Raw genomic sequence first — 23,268 nt, forward strand, 5'->3', positions numbered from 1 at the left:
GTCCCAGCGCCCAACGCGCGGGACTGGGTCGGGTGCTGCTGGCAGCCTGGGCACGTTCCTCCTCCAGGGCTGCACGGACGGAGCTGGAGCCCAGGCTTCAGGAGTAAAAGGCAGATTTTTCCTTGTTTTATCATAAATCTGTCCCTATCAGTTTCTAACATTTGGCTCATACGCTAGGTGACTGTTACAGGATCATTAGCGGTTTCCAAATTTTGGGAAGCGCGTGCCGTGGCGGTGGGAGTGCTGAGCGCGGGGTTGGGTCCCAGCCGCGGCTATGACTGCGCCTGGCGACGGGTAGCTAAAGCCAAATTAGGACGTTTTTGGGAGACGTGACTCCCTCCTACCCTCTGCTGCCGCTGCCGCGTGATGCTGGCTCACAGCTCGGGTGTTTCGACGAGCACCGTGTGCTGGGTTTGGATGTGAATTAAACTGCTCCAGTGAGGCAATGGTCACAGCATCTGCGACAGGCATGATGGTCAAGGGCAACGTCGTCTGAGTTAACCACGCGCTGAATGGAAAACCAAACCAAAGCCACAAAGCAGGAGAACTAGATGATTTAAAAGTTTTTCAGGTTTTAATATTTTGCAGCTCTGACAGCAAATCAGGTAGGAAAACACCTAGAAAGGAGTTAACACGAGACACGCTTGGGAAGAAGCTTCACGTAACGTCATTTATTCCCAGTTTTTCCAACTTTTTTTTTTTTTTTTTTTTTTTTTTGAGGCAAACCAAGCCAGGTCTCCACCTGCAGCCACTCAGAGCCAAGCTGGCCGTTGATGAACGCGTGGTGTGGAGGACAGCAGGTCGGCCGGCACCGCAACGCTCCCTCCCCATCGCGTTTCCAGGCGTTTGCTCGCGGGCTCACGCGTGCTGCTCGTCCCCTGCACGCGGCGTGACGGCAGGTCCCGCGCGCCGTGCTCGCTGCTGTGCTCCCACCGCGCGCTGCCCCGGGTATCGGCTTAGTGTTGGTGAGGAACCCGTGGCCAGAAAACCTCCCGGTAAGCAATATTCACAGCTAAATCCGCAGCCAAACCGCGCTCCCCGGTGTCCCCGGTGTTTGCACAGACCCTGAGCGCGGCGGGAGATGTTTGGGGCAGGAGCCGCCCCGGCCGTTAACAAAAACGGGCTTTTCTGGTAAGCAATCAGCTGCCAGGTGAGCTGGTCCCCCAGAGGCGACAGATCCAGCTGGGCGGGATCCCACGACCGGGCCGGGCACCGGCACGTAGGATGGATATTTTTAACATGTTGGGCAATAAACTTCCATTTCTTAGATTGTGGCAGGACAAACAGCCCAGTTTTGCTGTTGACACTGACAGTCCTGGAAGTATTTCTATTAGCTTATGCCCTTGTCCTTAGACAGCAGCTGAGGCTTGCATGTGGTGGGACGGGGAACTTCAGAAAACACTTCCATTTAATAAGAAAGAAAATTAATTTAGCTTTCACCAAAGTGTCCCACAGCGAGTGAAAACCTGTCTTTGAAACGTCATTAAGCTGGAAGTGCTCTTGCTTGATGTTTTGATGTCTCAATATGCCGGTTTAAATTACGGATCTCAGTTGTCCTTTGGAAATGAGCTCGCAGTCTGGTAACGGCGGTGGCGAGTCGCAGAGGTCGGGGGCGGACGCCCACGACGAGAGCAGGGCTGGGGTCTGGCCGCGCGCCCCTCAGTCCACGTGGTAGCTCCCAAACCGCCACTTCTGGAAGGGGCTGGCGGAGTCGCAGGCGCCGACCCGCAGGGCTCCGCGGGCCGGATCCGCCTCCAAGCACGCCGGCTGCGCGAGGTGCTCCACGACAACGTGGTCCGTCTGCGGGGAAAGAGACGACGTCAGGGACGGCCCCAGGCAGCGGCTCTTGTCCGACCCCTCGGAAAGCGCGTTGCTCTGTTTCCCCCCGAGAAAGCCTGGTTTTGTGACGTGCCCTTTTCTGCACTTCTCTAGGATGTAGGATCTCTCTGCAGGCTGAAAGGGGAATTTGGGTGGGATCCAGAGCTTACACCTGCCGCTGAACTGGGATTATTTTATACCTTCTGCGCTTCATGGCCTTTTAATTCACTGGAAACTAAAAGATTAGGTCTCTTGCTGTCCGAATGGTAATTACCATGCAAAGGAAATAACTCCAGATGGTATTTGCAATACCCATTCCCAACAGGGGAACGTATGGCAGCAGACTGATCTTCTGTTTTGGAGATTCCTAGCTGATGAACCAAAAGCACATTTAGTGTGATGAAAAGGACATTAGGTAAATCGGTCACGAGGTCCAAACGCTGGGTTAGTAAATTGGATTGCTAAGGAATGAAGGGTTTGAGTGATTCTGATCCTTCTGCTTTTCACGTGTACTTATCTTCATCTGCCGAGCTCACACAGCCAGCAAGGCAGCTCTGCAAGTACCGCTAAAGGACGTTTTCATTTTACTGCCAGCATTGCAACATTTCTCATCATCATTTGGTTAATAGCTAGATGAAATATTACTAAAGTGACTTGCAGATTTTTGTTTGGGCAAAAAATGGATCTTTCTGTGTCTGGTAAATGTACTGCACATCATTAAAATGACACAGTGACATTAGATGAAGGCAAAGCATCATAATTCCTGTGGTCAGCATTAATCATCGGTTGACTTTCTCTTTGGTTTTCTGATCGCTTGCATCAGTAAATGCTGAAGCAACCATGCTAACTGTTATTTTATGTAACTGAGACTGATCTCTCTGGAATCAGCTTTCAAGGGAAAAGGTGGGAAGTGCATAAAAATCAGGGTTTTGTCCGCTATAGCTGCAGGTCCCTGAGGTCTCCAGGAAGCAGGAGTGTCTGCGTTTCGTGAGGCTCCCTTGGCAGGGTTTTGGTAAAAGATGCTTTTTCTCTACCCACTACTCTCCTCCCCATTGAGCAGTTCTGACTTGAGCTTTGCTTCCGCAAGGAAGAAAGTGGAGATTCACATTTTATGAAAATATCTTTTGAGTCCTTGGACTTGCCATGTCAAGATCCATGTAACTGAAGATGCCCAGTGTGGTGTCCAACTTTAAAAAAATAATAATATTCATCTACAACATGCTACTCTTGAAATTTAAGGACTTTTCTGTTTTCAAGGGTTTTTCCTGCCTATGTGTGTTTGAAGTTTCGTTGCATGCTCCTAAGACAGAAACTTCATGGACTCTGGATCGTTATTACTCTGATGCCATAATTTAGGGTTATACTTGAATGCTTTGTCTCAAGGTGGACTTACTAATTCAGAGGAATTCTGCTTGGGGAAAGGGCCCGCGGCAGTCTCTGTTCTGGCAGAGACCATCATATATATGAATATATCTAACCGCAGGCCTGAAGCGAGCTCGGTCTGGAACAGACCTGAGGTGACCAGAACTGCCGATAGACCTGCAACGCTCGCCAGACTCGTAAGTGGATGACAATTTTCAGATATTTCCACAAACTATCCTGGCTTTTGTAAGCCGGGGGCTGCAGCGTCTGGCGTTGAAAGGTTTGGGTCGTGAGACTAAGGAGGAACGGGGCCTGTCGATACCGCGCTGTTGTAACTTAACAGCTACCGTCCGGAGTCTGCAGTTAAGAGCTAAATTAGGAGTCACATAGGGTATGTCATTTCACCGGTATTTAGCTTTTTAGGGCAGCTACTTATACGAGGCTGATGCAGATAGAGTCATGGCTTTCTTGCTTTTCTCAATGCCGGTAATGAAGGTAAGTGTGCACTCCTTTCCTTTCCATAAATGTTTTCTTTCAGAAGTGCTGTTTGAAAGCCAGTCAATACCACCTCGTCTCCACCCAAGTGCCATGGATTGACCCCGCGTCAAACCGGGGCTCTTTGTTACGGTACGTGGGAGGTGGCCGAGCCCCACCGGCACGACCGCCCCGCCGCAGCGAGCCTTCGTCTCGGCCTGCGGACGCGCGACATGGCGGCGACCGGCCGCGACCGGCCGCGACCGGCCACGACCGCCGGGCCCCTACTCACCAGCTGGGGCCGGCCGGGGGCCAGCGCCATGTGCAGCCACTTGAGGCGGGGGTTCCTGCCGTCGCAGCGGCGCAGCCCCGGGGCTCCTCCGGCCGCCGCCGGGGCCACGCAGGCCTCCCCGTGCTGCAGCAGCCGCAGCCACGTGTAGTTGAACTGCTGGTCCTGCGCAGAGGGGTTGGCAGAAAGTCACCGCGCGCCCACCTCCCGCCGGGCGCCCGCCCTCCGCACGCCGCGGCCTGCAAAGCCCGGCCTCGCGCTCGAGTGCTCCCGTCCCCACGCGCGGGGACTCATCTAACCCTCCTCTTCTCGCCAGCTCTGGGCCAAGGCGGTTGTTGCCTCACTACAGACTTTGGGAATCCCTGCGCATTTTTGAGGTTTCTCCCGGTGGGAGGGACCGCACCGGCTGCCAAGGGGAGGTCGGGGAGGTGGGAGGCTCCGGGCCGTGCGCTCAAAGTAACGTCGGACACGCAATGACCAGGCCGTCCTTACCTCGTTGTTGACATCGCAAGCCTCAAAAGCCAGCGTGTTGTTCTCCACAGCGATGCACCTTGCCGTGGCTGTGTTAACGAGCTAGAAAACAGCACCAAGATGGAAATTTAGAAGGAGGAAAGCAAGACACACACTCTCCAGAGAGCGGAGCGGCTGCTCCACCACAATTAACCAGCCAGACTCCGAGGACGGTGGCTAACGCTGTCCACCTAACGGACCGAAGCAGAGATACCGTGTCATGGTCTTCGGTGGGGTCCATAAATGCATGTTTGGTCTGCTACCAATGTTTTGCCTATCAAGAGAAGGTTTAAAATAGCCCTTTCCAATAATACTTGAAGCTGGATGAGACACAGTGGGTTTTTTGGTTGCTTTTTTTTTTGGACAGAGCTAATGTTCCTGTTCTGCAAAGCCCCAAAACAACAGTTCTCCAAAAATAACCACTGCATAATCCTTCCTCGTTCTTGCGTGCTCCTCCGGGAATTAAACGGCGTGGCCGGTGTCTGTCCCGCGGATTTTCCCTCCCTTCACCCCAGAGAGGAACGCAGATGGATGTACGCAGGGAGGTGCTCAGCGTCACACGTGCCGTGCTCAGCGCCTCACGCTGAGGCCACTCTTCCCCTTTTCCGTCTAGGTTGGCTGCCTCAGTACCTGGCATCAACAGGGAAACGCAACTGTGGTTCCACCCCAAATGGGGAACCTCGGCGGTAACATCACCATTAAGCTGGTTTTCAGCTGAACTTTTTTCCCTTGCACCGCTGGGGTGAACGGGTGCGTGACTGAACGCCATGCCCTGGGGAGAACAAACCAATTTTTTATCCGATTATGTGTACTCTGCACCTAGCTGTGTGCTGCCGCTTCATTACTTGCTATGACGGAGGGGCAAACTCTATTTCTTCCTTCTGCTTCCCTTTGCTCTGCCTGCCCTGCAGCAGCCCTGCCCCGGGGAGCCGGCACACCAGTGTCCTATTAGCAGGTTTGCGAGAGGCTTTTTCTTAAACACGGTTCGTATGGCCAGATGGGCATATTCAAAGGTTGCTTAGGAGCACTGAATATTGTATCACAAAACTGAAAATACTGGGTTGAACTCAGCCAGCTTCCCCCTGGCTCCTTGGGCTGAAACCAGCAGCGTTACAGGGACTCTCAATAGCCGAGGGGTTGGTCTGCCGTCCTTCGGAGGCTGCAGGTACCTTGGTGGTGCTCCAAAGTCGTCCTGGCAGGGTGTCAAAATTAGGGCTGGTCATACAATTCCTTGCACATGTCGTTTCTTTTCCTCCTTTCAAAACTGCTGAACAATCTATCAATTAATCCCAGGGAATAAATATGCTATTCAGAAAATAGTTATCAAGTAACTTTGGATAATGTTCAACACAGCTGGAACGCGCAGACCTAGCTGAAAAACAGATTTTCTGCCCTATTAAATTTTGAGAATAAACATAAAAGAGTGATTCAGGTGGCCTGAATCAAGACAAAGAACATCTTGAAAATTTTCACAAGAACAAAGCTGAAAAGTTCAGGTTTCGGTTCAATTGAAACACTTTTACTTATATGAGGTCTAAATGCTCAGTGCTGAATTTGACATTTATTTTTATTCTGACTGAAACAGGAGAGCTGTTTTGAATTGAAGAAGCAAATATTTCTCAAGAAAGTTCTGATTTTTTTGATGTTCTCAAAAATATTACTAATTGTTTTTGTTTAAAAAAAAAAAATCACCTAAGCTGATATTTCACTGAAGCCTTTGGTCTAATTCCACTGGTGTTTTCTAAAAGAAAACATAGGGACACAGGTTTTCAGCCGGGGGTAAGAGCTGCTGAATGGCTGCCTTGGTTGACAGCACTTGGTATTTGTGTCTGCAACTGCTCTGAGCAACAACCCACGGCTTTTGCTGCGGTGTGAGGAATGGAAGCTTCCAGTGGAAGAGGCACTAAAAATGATCGAAAATGCACAAATCTAGCAGCTTCCTTTACCTTTTTCACAAGTGCTGAGTAGCCACCTAGATGCCATAGCATCACCAAACCATCCTTCTCCATTTTCTTTGTAAAGCTACTATCAAACACTTTTATGGCTGCTCATAAAACAAAAACACTAATTGCAGCTGGCAAAAAGCAGCTGTAGACCAGCCTCACTTGATCTCTAGGGATTCCCGTGAATGGGAACCTTCACGTTACACCCTTGGCCAGAGGACAAGCCTGAAACGTGGCCAGACGGTTGCTGTGCTTTCTCCTGGCTTCCGCAACGGCCCGTGAAGCAGCCGCAGGTCGCGAGAGCTGGTGGGGAAGGAGGGGACAGGCCGTTCCCGTCCTCGCTCTTCCCTCCAGCCTCCTTCCTCTAAGTGCTCCTCTTGCTGCCGCGCTCTGACTCCCGGCATCACTGTAACCCTTCCTACAAACCAGATATTTTACGTATGTTCCTGCAATGATAGATGAATTGCAATAAGTTGAGTATCTTTCCTGGACAGGATGTCTTCGGTTTCTGAGTGTTCAGAGGTGCATCTGATGTTTTGCTGAGGCCAAGATCTGGGCCAAAATCGGGGTCCATGTTTTATTCTTGTTTCATTTCCTTTTTAATATGGGTGAAGTGACTCTGAGCACCTGCAGAGTAGTTGCACAGATAAGACCAGTCTCAGAGAGGGCCGCGAGTATCCTGGCTGGAGAAGGAGGGACAGGGAGGAGAAACAGAGCCCGACCCTCAGCTGCCCATCCAGCTTCGTGCAAGAGACTTGTGGTGAGCCAGGTTTTAATCCAAAATACACTTTAATGATTCTCCTCTCCTGAGCAGCTGGCTTCACCTACGTGTGAATAAATGCTGAGACTTCCTGTTGTTTCTGTTTGTTTGCTTGAAAGCGGACACGATGTGGCTGGTGCTGCACAAGCAGAAAAATAGATTTCTGCTGCGCTCTAGTGGTGATGCATCACTAGTACAAAGCGCCGCGACACCTGTCCGTGCGCTCAATCCCCTCCACGCTTAAATGAGTGAAGCACTAGAAATCCCACTGGAAAAAAGAACTTCTCTCTCCTGCTGGGGTGAAAAAGTTGTGCAGATTCAGAGGATTTTAGCACTCATGCCATGGAGGTGAGGTGAGCTAAAGGGATGTACATCTCTGTGACCCTGACTGTGGCACAGGTGATTTATCTGGTTTTTAAACACTAAATAGGCTTTTTAATGAAAGATTGTCTGCTGGAATTGTGACTTTTTCTTTATAAAAATACTGGAAAATGCAGACTGTGACATATTAAATATTCAAAAATGTTACCAAATAGAAATTTGAAAGGAAACACAGAAGTATCATTCAGAAAGATGCATTCTCTGGACACATGGAAGGAAACCCTTGTCTGCAGGAAGGGTGCAAATCGTTCACAGGCCAAGGGAAACGACTCAGAGATGGGCCTTCTGCACCCCAGAGGAACAGCGAGCAACCAGCTGTATTCGGGTGCTTCCAGGTCTCCAGCTAGCCACAGAAAATACATTTAAATGAACACGAGCAAGTCACATCATCATTTGGGTACGTACCAGCCCGCTAGCTCTAACGAGAGGAGCCTCCAGGTCCGGGTAGACGTTCTCCAGGTACCACTTGAAACTTTTGCATTGAAGCTTCTTCCGTAGTTCGATCTGTTGCGTCAGGTCACCAACATCCAGGTTTTTCAAGATTAAGTGATAAGCGTGTCCATAGAATAAGTCCTTGTACTCGTCTAACCAGACCTCCGCAACACGAGCCAAATTCCGCTCCACCGTCCTTATCCGATCTTCAGGGAAGGAATATGGGTTGTCGTTCCTGAAAATGTGTCCAACTCTGGAGCATGGAATAATCTCAATTTCTCCTCCACACATCCAGACCTGAAAAACAGAGATTGCTTTGACAGAAACACTGGCAAACGCTGCATTGTGGTTAACATAGGCCTAATTCTGTGACGTGGCCTGGCTTTTGGCCGGCACGGTATCCAGAGTGTGAGCTGTACCTCCGTAAGTGGTGGGCGGACAATTGATACCATGCCAAAGGCAGCTCTGTTGGAGGTCAGCATCTGAGCAACCCTACTGCTCCAAAGGGAATGTGTTTGGAAAGGCAGATCTAGGCCACGGAGGGACCTCGTACCTCATCTTGGGTGGAAAAGCCCCTCACGGCTCCCATCAGCCGCTTGGGCTGCAGCCAGCTGGGCCTCCCTGGGCCAGCTCTGCCTCCCCGGGCTTGGCAGAGGGCCCCCGTTAGCTCCTTGCTCCCGTGCGCATCCCACCCCGTGCTCAAGCACAGCCTGGGTGGTGCCCACGTCTTGGATCCTTGACCCCAAGTGCTCCGGGGTGCTGCCATGGCTGCCCTGTGCCAACCCCCGCACCGTGGCTGTGGGGATGGAGCTTGGACCTCCTCACCGTGAGCAGGGGATTAACGACCTGCTTCTCCTGGGAGGTGACACACTCACCCGTGGCGATGGGTACGGATTATGTGCCGGAGAGGAAGCAGGGAGCGACGCAAGCGCCTTCCCAGAAATCTGTCGATGTGGAATCCACTGGAGGCAACATCTCCCGCAGGAATGGGCTGCTGGGAACCACATACCTTGAAGGAAAGCTCCATATTTTCGCCTCCCCAAACATCCAGCCCGGGGTCGTACGCTCCCAGCTCAAAAAAATACTTCTTGTCGATGGAGAACAAGCCACCCGCCATCACAGGGCACCTGCGAACAGAAGAGCGACGGCGCACGTCAGCTGCTCGGGAAACAGCTCCCTTTCCCCTCACTTCGGCAAAGGACTCGTCAAGCGACCGTGGGCTGCTAAATGCTCGGGGGCAGCGTCTGAATTTGCACGTACCGAGGCAGGGATGTGAGGTTAATGGAGGAGGTGTTTGGAGTAAAGGCAGAGCATCCCATTCCCAGAGGTAAAAGTCGGTACTTTTTTAAAAGCCCAGACTTTCTGAAGGCAAGGGCCACTGGAACAGTGCAGGCTGACGCGTGCAATATGAAAACAGCCTGGGTGCTGGCCCGTGCGGGTGTCGAAGCGGTGGCTGCGGCTGCCCATAGCGCCCGGCCCCTCTGATGGTGGTACCCCCCAGGCCGGGTGGCTCGGCTGCTACATCACGAGCAAACCAACAGGTTGGCTCACAAAACTCTCAAATTCAGGTTTTTTTTACCTTATTATATCAGTTTCCTTCATTTTATTTTTCTCAATGACCTCTTGAGGAATCTGTCGCCATCCAAAATTCATTGGCCAAGTGAAAATCCCGCGCTGGAAGTTATCCACTGTCATATAACTAAAGGGAGGAGAGATCAGGATGACTAACTCTGAGTCACATTCCTGACTGAAATGTCACCCTTAATGAGCGAAGATGAATATCTGTACATAATTAAAACAAGATTCTAACAAATTTCATCAGGAATCCTCTTCATGTCCTAGAACTCATGGAAGACCTAAAAGGTATTTGTGATAAATGAAGCAGCTGTGCCTACTGGTAGAGGTTTTAATAGCTCGTGTACAGCAGTTTTATGCATTCCTTGTGAAATATTGTCGAAGGCTAGCTAGAAGGCTTAGACATTTGTCTTCCTATAGTTGATGCTTTTGACGGTCACAGTTAGTAAGCGGTTTCGCGAAGGCCAATCGTGTTAACGTTCGCGTTTCGCAGCGGCGCAAGCAGCCCGGGGGGGCGGTACCTCATGTCCTTGTCGCTGATCACCTCGATGACGGGGCAGGCCACCTTCGTCCGGCTCCGGCGGACCCTCTCCAGCAGCGGCTCCAGCCACCCCACGTTGCACTCCACGTGCGAGTCCAAGAAGGTCAGCACGTCGCCTGGGGGCGAAACCGAGGACGTGGCCAGGGCCAGCAGACCCCTCCGCTCCTCACAGCCCTTCCAGAGGAGCCCAGCCGGAGTCAACAAGGTGCATTTTTGGCCCAATCCATGATTTCCAGGCAAGCGTTTTGTAAAGAGGGGGTGGACACCAGCCCCAACCAGCTGGAGGCTGGCTGGGTTTCCGTGCCCGGGGGCGACCGCCGAGGAGGACGTTTCACTCCCCAAAATGTTCCCGAGAAAAGGTCTCAGCTGTAACCCAACGCACATTTCTCCTTAAGGTCCAAAGAAACCTCCTGGCTTGCTGCCCGAGCAAATCCACAGCCAGCGCGAAATGGAAAGCAAACGTGGGCAATTGCACGCGCGACCGGCTGCTTTATAACAGCACTGCGGCTGGTGGCAGAAAGCGAAGCCAAGGCCAGGCAGAGCCGGAAATACGAACCGACACTTACGGACGCTGTTTTTAGATGCCAAACAGCCAGCAGCTCGTCCTCTCCGTGACATCTCTGCGCTTTGTGTGCTGAGACATGCCCTTTTTCTCATTTGGTTCGTTAGTCACTAACCTCTCGGTTAGACCAGCTCTGCAGGGGCGGTGGCAATTTTCAAACGGAAGTATTCTACAGATTGTTGCCATTATCTCTAAAATGCACCACTCAACAAGAGGACTGTTGAGATGCTTGAAATTTGTCTGCACAACGGTTCCAGTTTAATGTGGCAGTGAGATATCCTTAACACTAGTTCAGCGGGAAGGAAGGAAAACACAGTAGTAGAAGAGACAGTGATAGACGTAGTACAGTAAAATACAGTAATAGAAACGGAGGAATAGAGGAAGGGCGGTGTAGCACCTCTGCTGAGATCCAGACAGGCGTGCCAAGGGGCTTCGTCTTACCTTTGGCGATCTCTGCCCCAGCCAGTCTGGCTCGTATTAAACCATGTCTTTCTTTGAGATGAAGGGTCTTAACTTTGGGGAACTGTGACATGTATTTGTCAAGCTTCTCCTTGAGGTAGTCTAAAGAGAAGAAGAATGAGACAATGAGACTGACATAAAAAGCAGCGTGAGGATTTTCCCCGGAAGCGTCTCGCGGTTCCTGCGTTGGGGGTTTTTGCTGTCTCGGAGAGGATTCCCAGGGTCCGGCCCCGCCAAGACTAACCCGGCAGCGAGGCGCCCCGGCCAGCGCGAGGCAGGACACGCTTCAAGTGGGACACTCTGGCTTGCAGAAGAGCAAGTGCAGGGCTGCCCAAAAGCATGTTTTTAATGACAGGCTATCAGTAAAATCCTAATGGGTTCACTTGGAAGTTGCATGATGCAAATTTGGGTATTTAGCAGTTGTTCGAAGACTTTGAAACTGATTTTTCTTCTTCACGATGCTGTAATTGCCATTAAAATCTGGCTGTAAATTTTTTCCTTCGAGCAGTTCCCACAGTTCGGAGGGGCTCCAAAGGTGACGCATTTCTGAGGGGCTCCAAAGGTGACATATTTGTGACACGTTAGCAGAGGGCTGTTGCTGCTGCTTCTCCTTAACGCACCGCGATGGTGTGGGTCCTGCTGCAAACCCGGCATTTCAGAGGTTTTGCTGGCCAATGGGCAGATACAAAGGGAAGTAACAGGGAGAAAACAACAAGGAAAATGGAAAAGATGCTTTTGAGAGGAAATAGTATGTATTAATGATTATTTTAAAAATGAACAGAGTCTTCTTCCGTTCTTTCTTGCACCTATTCTCTTGTTGGACCGTCAACTCTTGGGATAGGCTCTGATATTCACCTAAGATGGTACTTTCCCTGAAGTAGTTGGAAAATTACTTAATTCTTAAATTACTGAGGGCTGAAGTCAGTGGAGAGCCAAAGTATCAAAAAGCAGAGGCTGAGTATCATCTCAAGGGCCTGTGACTACCGTGTCAATCCACTGCATGCACAGACGCCAAACAGCCGCTGCTTTTATTGCAGCTATTACAGCCCCTGAGCAACTCGGGTAAGTGCATACTCTTCTTCTGACACCAATTCTGGGGAAAAAAAAGCTTGCATCAGTCTGGAAACTGCACAGAGAAGGGTGACAGTGCCTTCCTGAGCACACGAGCCCCTGAGCCAGAGGGTCCATCCGCCACCGAGAGCGTGCCGCAGCCCCGAGAGTGGCCATGGCCTTCAGTCCCTCCACTCTGGAGAGGTGACAACACGGGTAAGCACATCAGCACGCCGAAAGACAAAAATGTGATTTCTTCCTACTATACAGAATTGAATTACAGAGAATAAATTGTATTTTAGCCTCAAGTCCTATTAGTTTCATAAAGGTAAAAGAAGTTTCGCCTACCTTTGGCACTGAAGTCGTCCACCAAGATGACTTCTTCGATGAGGTGCGGAGGAGAGCGGCTGAGGACGCTGTGGACGGAGCGGAGAAGGGTGGACCACACTTCGTCCACGAAGCACATGATGATGGTGGTGGTCGGGAGGTCGTTGTGCACCCGCTGCTCCGAGCACCTGCGACAGCAATGCCACAGTCACCGGTGAGTCCCCAAAAACTCCCCGTTTCATGTTTATTGTGCAAATGCACAAGGCGAGGGAGCAGGCACGCTCTGCAAAATACTCACACAAACACCTGTAAAGGAATTTCAGTGGAAAAGGGAGCGGATGCGGACTACCTAAAGCAGTCCCAGGCCCTCTTCCCCCGGGCTGTCCTGCAGGAATGGGAAGGCCTCACTCCTTTCTGCCAGGTCTCTCCTAATTTTCTCCCTATCCCCACGTGATACCATCTCACTGAGGCTGTATCTGCTTCTTTTCTCTTTCCACAAAGAAACAGTGCCGTGGCCCGGCAGGGTGAGGCAAGGCCTGGCTGTGCTCCCGGGAGCAGTGCGTGCATCCCGTGCATCCCGGCGAGTCCTGGGGCGGGAGGAGACCCAGGGCGCCGGGTGCCATTCTGGGATGCTCCCAGTGTCCACGTGCCTTGGGATCCCAGGCTGCCTGAAACTCAGCTTGGTAGAGGAAAAAAAATCCATGAAATGCTTAAAACGCAGGGAAATGGCTATTTCCGTAAAGGGTTACTCAGCGTAAGACCTGACCAAACATGCACACAGGGAAGACAAGCCGCCCGGTCTAGCTTTTGCACCTCGCTCAAGGGACAGTAGCAAGGGGAAGATGTTCCAGCACCCTAATTTCAGCAGGACTCGTTCACTTTACATGCAAAACATGGTTTTGTATTATATGTATATATTATGTATATATTACATATACAGAATGGTTTCGGCGGTCTGTTTCCCACCCAGCCGTGGCATCTCACAGCAGGGGAAGATGCACGTCGGGGTGATCTGAGGGAGCGATAGAATTTCTGCCATGTCTACGGGTCTGTCATTTTATTCCATGACAGCCCAAATGCAGCGGCGAGGTCAGGTTCGTGTCTTCAGTGTTTGAACAAAAGGTCGATGAGCAGCTTTTCTCATCCGCTATTTGCAATTCAAGCATGGCTTTGATGCGTGCCTCCAGGGGAGCACCGCTCCCCCAGCTCCTCTATCTCCGAGCGGATCTGGAGGAGCGCAGAGCTCGCAGCAGAATCCCTCTCCCCTGAAATACACTGTTTTATCCCAGAATACCCACGAATTACTGGGACTTGCTTTCTCGCGCTCGTCGATAAGTGGGAGCCTGACAAAAGGGTCGTCTTTCTTCTCCTGCCAGAGTAGACCCCTTGCAGGCAGGACGAGCAACCAACCCATCTGCTAACGCAGAAAATTAATTTCTCAGTGATGAATCAAAACCACTATTCGCTCTAATACTCTGCTTTCAACACCAGACAGAAAACAGGGACATGCATATCGCAGCGTATGGACAATTGACTTCTTTTTCCTTCTGTTTTGCTAACTGGGCCCTCCCTCTGGTGCAGCTGCGGTGGTGGTGTGTGCTGACCCAGCGCGCCGCACGGCTCAGGCTACGTGGCCTTTCGAAGAAAACTTAAAGGTATCTCAGGGCTCTGCAGCTGAACAGCAGTGCTCCGGATAGAGGCAGAAAACCCCGGCATCACCCTCTGCAGCACCCCTTGGGGTGTCTTTCCTTCCGGTTTATAGCACGTGGCTGAGCTTGTGGTGGGCTTGCACAGGGCAGCAGCCAGGGCTGGCTCAGCCGGGAGGGGACACTGATGGCTATGTTAATGCATTTTGTATGTACATAATATGTATATAAAGCTATTATATGTATGTAAGTATGTTAATATGCTTTAGCTGGAAACCGCAGATGCGCTGGCCTGCGGCCGTGGGACCTCTCTGCAGCAGAGGGGTTTGGCTGCGACGTGCCTGCAGGACTCGCTGGACCGAAGGTACCGGCCGAGCGGCAGTGGAGCTCGTTTGCGAGAACGAGAGAGAAGAACGAGAGGGAACGAGACTAGGAGAAAAGAGAGGTGAGCCCGTAACTGCTCTTACAGAAAACCCAAGGAAGCAACACACGGGGGGAGGAGGAAGAGCAGGAGACAGACAGCTGCAGAGAACGACAGCTTTCACTGCATGGAGCACGGGGTGGGAGAGCACCTGTGAAAACCCCGGCAGGAACCAAACCCTGCGGGCTGTGGGCACTGAGGAAGTACCTGGCAAGAGGGAGGTTCGTTAGCCGGGCTATGAGCGGATGCTGGCTCCCGGCCCAGACCCGCACGACGGCAGCCGCGGGAGCGCGCGCAGGCAGCTCTGTGCACCCGGCCTCCGCCGCGGAGGAGCGGAGGTTCGGGAGCCAGGACGGAGCCGAGGTAAAGCCTGACTGACGGAGAGGGCCGTAATGCAAAGCATCTCTTTGAGGCAGCCCTGAACTCAGGAACTTCTTTTTTTCTTCCCTTTTAGCCCCCCAAAAATAGGATTTCTAGGCAGAGACCAATGGGTTTGTTTTTGTTGACCCACAGCTAAAAAGACATTTCAAAATGTCTTTTAGTGCAAGTTTGGGCTCCGTTGCTTTGCTAGCTATATACACATACACACACATATATATAAAATACTTCATATTATACAGCTAATGTTTAGCAGAAGTCAAATCCTTCTGAAATTCCATTCTTAAACAGGCTTTTAAATAAAAATAGTCCGCAGCCGTTATATTCTGCTGGCCTCACCCTGGAAGTCAGTAAAAGGCAGGCTCTTAAGTCGCTCACGTTGCTTTGCTACCTCGGATCACTTGCTCGTGAGTTTGGAAACAGCCTGGAAGCAAAGCCCGGAGCCACACGGATGCCCTACAGCCTTCTCCCGAGGTGTCCGGTGCCGCTGAGGTCCGTGTTCGCCGGCCCGCGTGCTAGCCCACCACGGCCGTGCACACCCCCTCTGCCAAGCCAGGAATGCTTGGCATCAAATCCAGGCCCCGTCTAAATCCGGATAAACGGATTTCCACGGAGGAGCTGCACTGGCAGCCTGGGGAGAGGCGGTGCAGCCGCACACGGACGCGCGGGCGCGCAGCTCTGGGCCGAAACGGCGTCCCGGGCTCCGGAGCTGGGCTCCCCCAGGAGAAGGCACACGTCCCGGCTCCTCCGTGCCACTTACACCGGCCCCTCGGCTGCACGGCTTTTGGGTCTCGCTGCTGTTCAGGTTTGGGGCTCGCTCTGCACGCGTTCCTGCAGAGATACGGTGCTCAGGAAGCATCACCTTCACTATATCGAGATGGACACACTGACGGCTGTGACAGGACCAGTCTCCTGCCGGCCAGATTTCAGGGGTCTAGCGTGAACTGGGGACGAAACTGGGAGAACCTGGAAGGCCGCAGCAAAAAGGCGATGCACGGTTTTATCACCGAGGCTTGCCAGCACTCGCAGCAGCAAGCTGGCCTTTACGGCCCGGTTTCCCCCTTGTCCACAGCCCACGTGCACCATCTGGATGGCCTCTGGCTGAGGGGGATTAAAAAGGCATCCGAGGAAAGGATTTCTAACTCGTGGTCAACAGCTGGACCACCCCAGCTGCTGCAGCCTGCTGCCACGGGCTGTTCCCCACCTGCGCGGTGGGGATCCCGGACGGGGACACGCAGCCACGGAAGGGGCTGCACCGCTCCCGTGCACCGGGGCAGCCCGTGCCCGGCACCGGGGCCTCCGCCCGCGCCCGCGGTCCCTGCCCGGACCGGGGAGGCTCTGCCCCGCTCCGGCAGCCCAGCGGGCACGTTCCCACCCGTGTTTGGCTAAGGTGCTCCCTGTGCTAGCGCAGCAGCTGCCCGCCTTCCTCGCACGCAGCTTTCGTGACTCATCCGCTAGGAATCTCGCCTCTCCGGCTGGGACGGCCGGGCTGCGCCGCGGAGGTGCACGCTCTGCTCCCGGGGTCTGCTCCGCCAGAGCCCCAGGCCGAGCTCCGGGGAGCAGCGACGGCTCCTCTCCCGCGTGCAGTGGCCCCTGCGGCCTGGACCCTCCCTGCCTGCTGTGCCGCCTGCGCGCGGGTGCCAGCCGCTGCCATTCAGCTTCATATTTACCATTTCCAGCCCTCTGCGGCTGCTCCGACATGAGCTGCTCAGAGCAAGGACCCCGTGAACGCCCGGCCCTCCTGCTGCCAGGGCGCTGCCCCGCATCTCCCCCTTTGCTCTTGTAGGCCAGCTGCAGCTCTCTGCTTTGGTTTTCCAAGTGCAAAAGCACAGTTTGCAGAATCAGCTGCACCTCTCACGGAAACGGCTGTGAAACCAGGAGAGGTTTCCAGAGCAAAGCGCTGCACGGCCGCAGCTCCGGCAGCCCAGCCCGGCCCGGCCCTGCCCGCGGGACCGTCCCAGGCGCCGCTCCGCAGGGGCAGCCGGGCACCACGCAACCCTTCCGGCACCCGGCGCGTGCTTTCCGGCACCGCGGGTTGGGGCGGTGGCAGCGGCTCGTGCCGGGGACGGGGGGCTGCCGGAGGAGGGGGCGGCTGCGGGCGCGAGGGCACCGGCTCAGCCGGCGGCGGGGCGAGACGGAGGGACGCGATGCACAGCCGCTCCGGGAGCCAGCGCACCCGCTCCAGACCCCAGCGCCGTGGTGACGTGTCTGGCGCTGCACTTGAACCGGGGAAAGCGTCCCCAGGCCTGGCACGGCCACGGGGCGGTCTAAGCCCCCCCGGCCCCCTCGCCTGCCCCCATCCCTTTGGACAGCAGGGCTTAGCTGGTTAAGGAAGCCTGAAAACTTCACCTGGTTGCACATCTAATAACAAGTGCCCGTCCCCTGGAAATGGCAGGAGCTCTCACGGACAGCATGCATGAGCAGGGGAACAGGGGGCACCCAGGGGCCCCCTCCGGCCGCGCGGATTAAAGCTTCCCGGGAGCCCCGTGCCCGGGAGCAAGGCGACGTGCCGGGGCGGCTCTGCGGGGAGCAGCTCTTACCCGGCGGGCCGCGTGTCCACGACGGCTCGGTCCACGGGGATGAGGTCGCTGAGGTAGACGTTGAAGTTCCCTTCTTTCCACCGACTTTTCGCTTCCTCTTGTTTATCCTCGGGGACGGCGACGGCGTGCCCGAACTGGCCGGGAGCCCGGGGGTCCCTCGGGGCGAGCGTCGCATCCACGGCCAGGACGCGGTGGGTGCCGGGGCTGCGCGCGGTGCGGGGCACGCGGCTGCTGCCCTTCGACGGCCCCCCGGCCGGGGCAGCTCTCCGCAGGCTGCGGGATGCCGTGGCCGCCGCGGCCGTGCGCGCCGCAGGGATGCCCTCGCTCTTGCCGCTCTCGCGGTGCCGCTCCGGGCGCCCTTCCAGGCCCCTCGTGCCGTTCCCCCCGGCGTCGGGGCCCCCGGTGCTCGCCCCCTCCTTGCTCACGCGGACGAAGGGGTCCCCGGGGGCAGCGGGGTGCTCTCCCGCGGCCGTCTCGCCGTCCCCGGGCGCTGCGCGGGCGGGCAGGCCCCTGCTGCCCACGGCGGCCCGCGTGCCGTCGGGTCGATGCCGGCCCCGCTTCGCCGCCGCCTCCGCGGCCTCGGCCGCTCTCGCCCCGGTCCCGTTTTGCTCCGCGGGCCCGACGCGCGCGGGGGCCGGCGAGTCCGGGGGAGGGGGCCCGTCCCGACGGGCCGCGGCGGGTCCCTGCGTGGGCGATGCCCCCCGCGGCCCAGCTCCGCCGCCCAGCTCGGGTTTTGCAGCGTCCGTCGCCGCTCCGGCCGCCCCCGTCGCCGCTCCGCTCCCCGTCGGCGCTACTCGGGGTTTCGCCGCGGCGGCCGGGCTGCCCCCCGGGGAGCCCCCGGCCTCGCCGAGCCGGCCCCGGCCCCTCCGCGCCGCGGGCGGGGCGCCACGGGGGCCGCGCCGCTGCCCCTCGACGGCCCCCGGCCCGCCGCCCCCGCGCTCCGCCGCCGCCCCCGCGCCGCCGCCCGTGCCGCCGCCGCCGAAGCAGAGCCGCAGCGCCGCCGCGTCGAGCAGCAGCCAGGCCACCGAGGCGGCGGCCACCAGCGCCAGCGCCCGCCCGCGCCCGCGCAGCAGCCTCCGCGCCCGGCCCATGGCTGCGCCCCGCCGCCGCCGCCGCCGCCGCCGCTGCCTGCGTGGCCCGGCCCGCGCCCCCCCCGGCCCCCCCCCGCCCCGGCCCCGCCTGCCCCCGCCGCCCCCCCGCGTCGGGGCTCCGGGCCTGAACCCGGCGCCGGGGACGGCGCTGCGACGCGGCCCCCGCGAAGCCCCCGCCGGCGAGCGGGGATTGAGGGGCGCGGTGGGAGAGGCCGGGCTGCAGCTGCCGCAGGGAAGGGCAGAACGCTCCGTCCGCCCCGCGCCCTGCCACTGCCCCGGCTGCGGCCGTAGGAACCGGGCGGGCGGTGCGCGCTGTCCCGGGTGGCGGCACGGGGGGGGGGGGGTCAGAGAAGTCACTCCCGCCCGCCGCAGTGAGTGCTACGCGGAAGGGAAGAGAAAGGAGCGCCAGCAATTGCCTTCCTGCTCCTGCCTTAAAATAAGATAGTGGTTTCAAAGCCCGGCCTGCGTTTGCAGTGTGAGGGCTGGGACATAGCTGCGACTCTGCCGTTTCCCGCAGCCTTTCCTGGCGGAGCGGCTCTCCGGGGCGCGCTGGGCAGCGGGATCGCTGGCCGGGATGCTGCAGGCTCCAGCACTTGCTCTCTCGCTAGGAAGGGAGATAAGGATAAGACTGCGAAAGGGTTGTTGGATGGGGAAAAATAAGTAGCTTTAAAACAGCCATTTGAAACTAAGAAAGTTGGAGTCAGGAGTAAGCTTGGACAGAACGATGCTTTCAACTCCGAAGCGCAGATTTAGGGAGGAGACGCTCGTGGCTGCGCGAGGAAAGGCCCCTTTGCTCCCCAGGCTTCGCCCCCCCACCCCCCGGCCGCTGCGAGCGTTCCAGCAGGTCCAGCCGATCCCTTGGCACGAGGCAGCTGCTTTTGCAGGGAGAAACCCCTTCAACCAAGGCTGCTCCGTCGTTAAAGTAACCCGGAGTGTCAGACTGAGAGGCACGGAAGCAGCTAACTTGCAGCTGAAAACTCACAGTTTTTCCACCCCAAAGTGTCCCCGGAGCAGAGCTAGCGTTATACTAAGTCGCTCTGGGCCTGCATACAGCATTTTATTATTGAAAAACGTCACTGTCCACGGAGGAGCCGGGAAGGCAGGATGCCGCGCTGCGGGCGGGCTGGCTCCGTGGGCCGCGCTTCCCTGGAGCGCGAGGGACCGAGCGGCGCGGGAGGCACGCTGGGCCACCGAGGGCCGGGGCAGGCGCTTGCGGTGGGTCGTGCGGTGCAGAGCACGCAGTGCGACCGTAGAAGTGTGACCACAGCAATAACAGAAAGCGGGGCACACGGACAGCTCAGATAGTTCTCCGTCGCGGAGCAGCAGTGCGGGCACGGGCGCTCGGCAGGGCACGCAGAAAACCACCTCTGTTCGATGAAACCTGCCCTGCGCGTAGAAGGAGACAGGAGCAATGTAGACGTATGTAAATACAAATGCATGCATGCAAGGAAGGGGGAAAAAAAACCTTCGTATTTAAGGATCTCACTGCGAAATTGGCACACGTCTCTGCGTGCAGCGAGCTGACCGAAGCCCGTGGTCCATTCTGCCGTGCCGCGTCCGCGTTCCCGGTGGCGGCAGCCCGTGGTCCCCGCCGTGCCGGGCCGGCGGTGCTTGTGCAGTGCGTTTTCCAGCGCTGCCTGCAATGGCGTAAGCTATGCCAGCCGAAACGTTTCCCAGCGGTTTAGGCCTTCCTTACCTGACATTTCTCTCGCTTCAGTGCTCCCCTCGCGAGCAGGGAGGATGCAGAGCTTGCTGCAGCCTGTCACGATGCTCAGACAAAACCCAGCAAATGATGAAGGCAAGAGATGCGGATGGGGGAATCCTGGTGCACGGGATGTGGATGGGGGGGATCCTGGTGCACGGGATGCAAACGGAGCAATCCCAGTGCATGGGATGCAGATGGGAATCTTGGTGCACGGGATGCAAACGGAGCAATCCTGGTGCACGGGATGCGGATGGGGAAATCCTGGTGCACGGGATGCGGACGGGGGGATCCTGGTGCACGGGATGCAAATGGGAATCCTGGTGCACGGGATGCGGACGGGGGGGATCCTGGTGCATGGGATGCAAACAGAGCAATCCCGGTGCATGGGATGCGGATGGGAATCCTGGTGCACGGGATGCGGATGGGAATCCTGGTGCAAACCAAGTGAGGAGGAGGAGGGAAGTGAGCGCAAAGGCCGCCCCTGCGCAGCATGCCAGCCGCCCTCCCCGCGCGTCGGGCCTGCGTCCCAGTCTCCTCGCATTGCCGGGAGCCGCAGCGTTGCCAGGCCGGTGGCCTCCCTGCTGGGACGGCTGGCGGCTGCGGAGGGCTTCTGGCCACGGCGTTCGGCTCGGTTCGGGGGCAGGAGCCGGCCCGGGGGTTCCCAAGGCCGAGCAGCCTTTGGGCAGCGGTGCGTGTGGCGGTGCTGCCTCCCTCCCTGCCGGGCTCCTGCCCCTTCCACCTCCTCCACGCCGCGGCCTCACGCGCCTTCCCGGTCGTTGCTGGAACGCAACGTTCCCATCAAATTGCGACAGATCCCGGGAATCACTTCTCTTGTGAATGGCTTGCTCGTTAAGATGTTTTATTCAGTCTGTCCTAGTCATATCTTTAACTTATTTTGTAAGCAGAGTAATATGGTGATACTCTTGCCTTCCTTGTGCGTGCGTGCGTGTGTGCGTGTGTGTGCATGTGCGTGCGTGTGTGCATGTGCGTGTGTGCATGTGCGTGTGTGTGCGTGCGTGTGTGCATGTGCGTGTGTGTGCATGTGCGTGCGTGTGTGCATGTGCGTGTGTGCATGTGCGTGTGTGTGCGTGCGTGTGTGCATGTGCGTGTGTGTGTGTCTCTGAGCTCCTCCTGGCTTCTGATCAACTATAATTGAATTTGACAGAGCGACAGATGTCTTGCAGATATTAAGTACCGGGCAGAGGAAAGAAAGCCCCAGCTCGGCACCACTGTGAAGGAAAAGGCGTGTGCTCAGCCACAGTATGAGACATCAGAGAATCCACACGGACAAGCTGTTGCAGAAAGCTGGGCTGCAGGCGCCTCTTCCCCACTGTTTACCAGGTTCGAGAGGGGAGATCCGTCGGGATGGCATGGACGCGGGCACGCTTGGCACGCCGGGCAGCGCCTCGGCTTCCCGAAACACAGATCCCGGGGTTTCTCACGGAGAGCCTCGGAAAACGCTAGCCCCGAAGTTAGGAGCGGCGCTGAGCGCGTCAGCAAGTGTTTGTGCTGCAGAAGCGAAAATCCGCCATCTACGTAGCTGAGCAGGGGCTCCGCAGCAGAAGTCACGTTTTTGTTGAATAACTTCCCAGCGTGATTCCGTGCCGTCTCCGCATGGGACAATTACGCCGCAGCCAGACGGGGCTGCGAACTGCCACGCTGGACGAGAAGTCTGTGGGCTCGGTGCTCAGAAGAGCTGCACAGCCGTAGCTGCAGAAAACTGCAAAGTCCTGGGCGACTGTACGCGGCGGCTTGAACAGCCAGAGACCGAGAAGCTAAACTTTGCGTTTCGGTTTTAAAGATTTCCTGATTTTTCAGCTGAGCTCGTTTTCCTGGGGGCGGGGGGTCGGTTCTGGTTTATGACGGCGGCAAAGGGAGCGCGCCGGGCATCTCCGCGGGATCCGGCCGGGAAGCACCCCGGGGCTCCGTCGTTGCGTCGGGGTCGTGTTTTGCCAACGCGTGTCTTGCAGGAGCAGACAGCACGCGAGGGAGGATGGTACAACCTGACCCAGCGATGTTTTTAAATTTCAAATTATGCATAAAGTGTGCATTAAATTAATTAGCGAATTCATTAAGAAGAGTAAAGAAACTAGTTAGCAGTGTGCAGCATTTAGTAATGTAAGCCATTTTCTATAATTGTTATATGTAATTTGTCTCATAACATTATCCTTTGATAAATTATTGCAGCATAATATGATATATGTAGCTTATTAACAGTTTCATTAATTACTATTAGAGCAAAGACACTCTGAAATCTGGTACGCATAGGAACAAATGTCGAAGCAGATGGTCGAAATTAGTGGAACGCAATCGGTTGCTGAACCCTTTTACCTAATTAGATTATTACATCAAAATAGTTAAACTGAATTTGTCGGGTTGTCGGCAAAGCGCTGGGGTTGTGGACGTGGCGTCACTGTCGCGGCGCGTGTCCGTGGCCTCCCGTCCCTCTCCCCGGCCTCAGCAGCGCTCTGTGGCACCCGGTGAAAGGTCCACGTGTGGGACTGACGGGTGTCACCCGTCCGCAGCCGGCGGTGGCGGCCCCCCACCATGGTGGGAGCAGGAGCGGGGGGTCTCCATGGGGAATGGCCACCGAAATAGCCACAGGATCCGTCCCATGGTGGCCTTCTCCTCCGGGGACTTCCCACTGAGGCTGGTGCGCTCGCTCCAGGTGCCTCCGTTGCGAGTCCCTCTATGGGAAACAGTGGCGTTGGTGCGACGTGGGCGTTGGTGCGACGTGGGCGTTGGTGCGATGTGGGCGTTGGTGCAATGTGAGCATTGGTGCAATGTGAGTGTTGGTGCAACGTGAGTGTTTGTGCACCGTGAGCGTTGGCGCACCGTGAGCGTTGGTGCGACGTGGGCGTTGGTGTGATGTGGGCGTTGGTGCGACGTGGGTGTTGCTGCAACGTGAGCATTGGTGCGACGTGAGCCTTGGTGCAACATGGGCGTTGGTGCAATGTGAGCGTTGGTGTGACGTGGGCGTTGGTGCGACGTAAGCCCTGGTGCG

The 23,268-nt window shown here is 56.1% G+C and overlaps 1 protein-coding gene across 1 annotated transcript; it reads right to left on the bottom strand.

The window, feature by feature from the left end:
* Window positions 1–555: 555 nt before the first annotated feature.
* On the bottom strand, window positions 556–18,585 carry GALNT5 (polypeptide N-acetylgalactosaminyltransferase 5). Its single transcript, XM_026108755.2, has 10 exons — window positions 17,469–18,585; window positions 12,505–12,671; window positions 11,089–11,208; window positions 10,066–10,201; window positions 9,549–9,668; window positions 8,979–9,096; window positions 7,943–8,266; window positions 4,436–4,516; window positions 3,947–4,108; window positions 556–1,800 (listed from the first exon to the last, which is right to left on the bottom strand). Exons 1-10 carry the CDS (start codon window positions 18,557–18,559, stop codon window positions 1,660–1,662), a joined length of 2,460 nt encoding a protein of 819 aa, XP_025964540.2. The 5' UTR covers window positions 18,560–18,585; the 3' UTR covers window positions 556–1,659.
* Between the last annotated feature and the right edge of the window lie 4,683 nt (window positions 18,586–23,268).

This window comes from Dromaius novaehollandiae, chromosome 7 (genome assembly GCF_036370855.1).
Source record: "Dromaius novaehollandiae isolate bDroNov1 chromosome 7, bDroNov1.hap1, whole genome shotgun sequence".
In the NCBI taxonomy this organism is placed as follows: domain Eukaryota; kingdom Metazoa; phylum Chordata; class Aves; order Casuariiformes; family Dromaiidae; genus Dromaius; species Dromaius novaehollandiae.

Bases quoted from the DNA above. Each gene is read 5' to 3' on its own strand.
- GALNT5 (XM_026108755.2), bottom strand. From the start codon at position 18,559: ATGGGCCGGGCGCGGAGGCTGCTGCGCGGGCGCGGGCGGGCGCTGGCG. The intron at 9,097-9,548 runs GTAAAAAAAACC...TTCTGTTCGCAG, and splicing joins AAGGAAACTGATATAATAAG to GTGCCCTGTGATGGCGGGTG. The intron at 4,109-4,435 runs GTAAGGACGGCC...CCCTCTGCGCAG, and splicing joins CTTGCGATGTCAACAACGAG to GACCAGCAGTTCAACTACAC.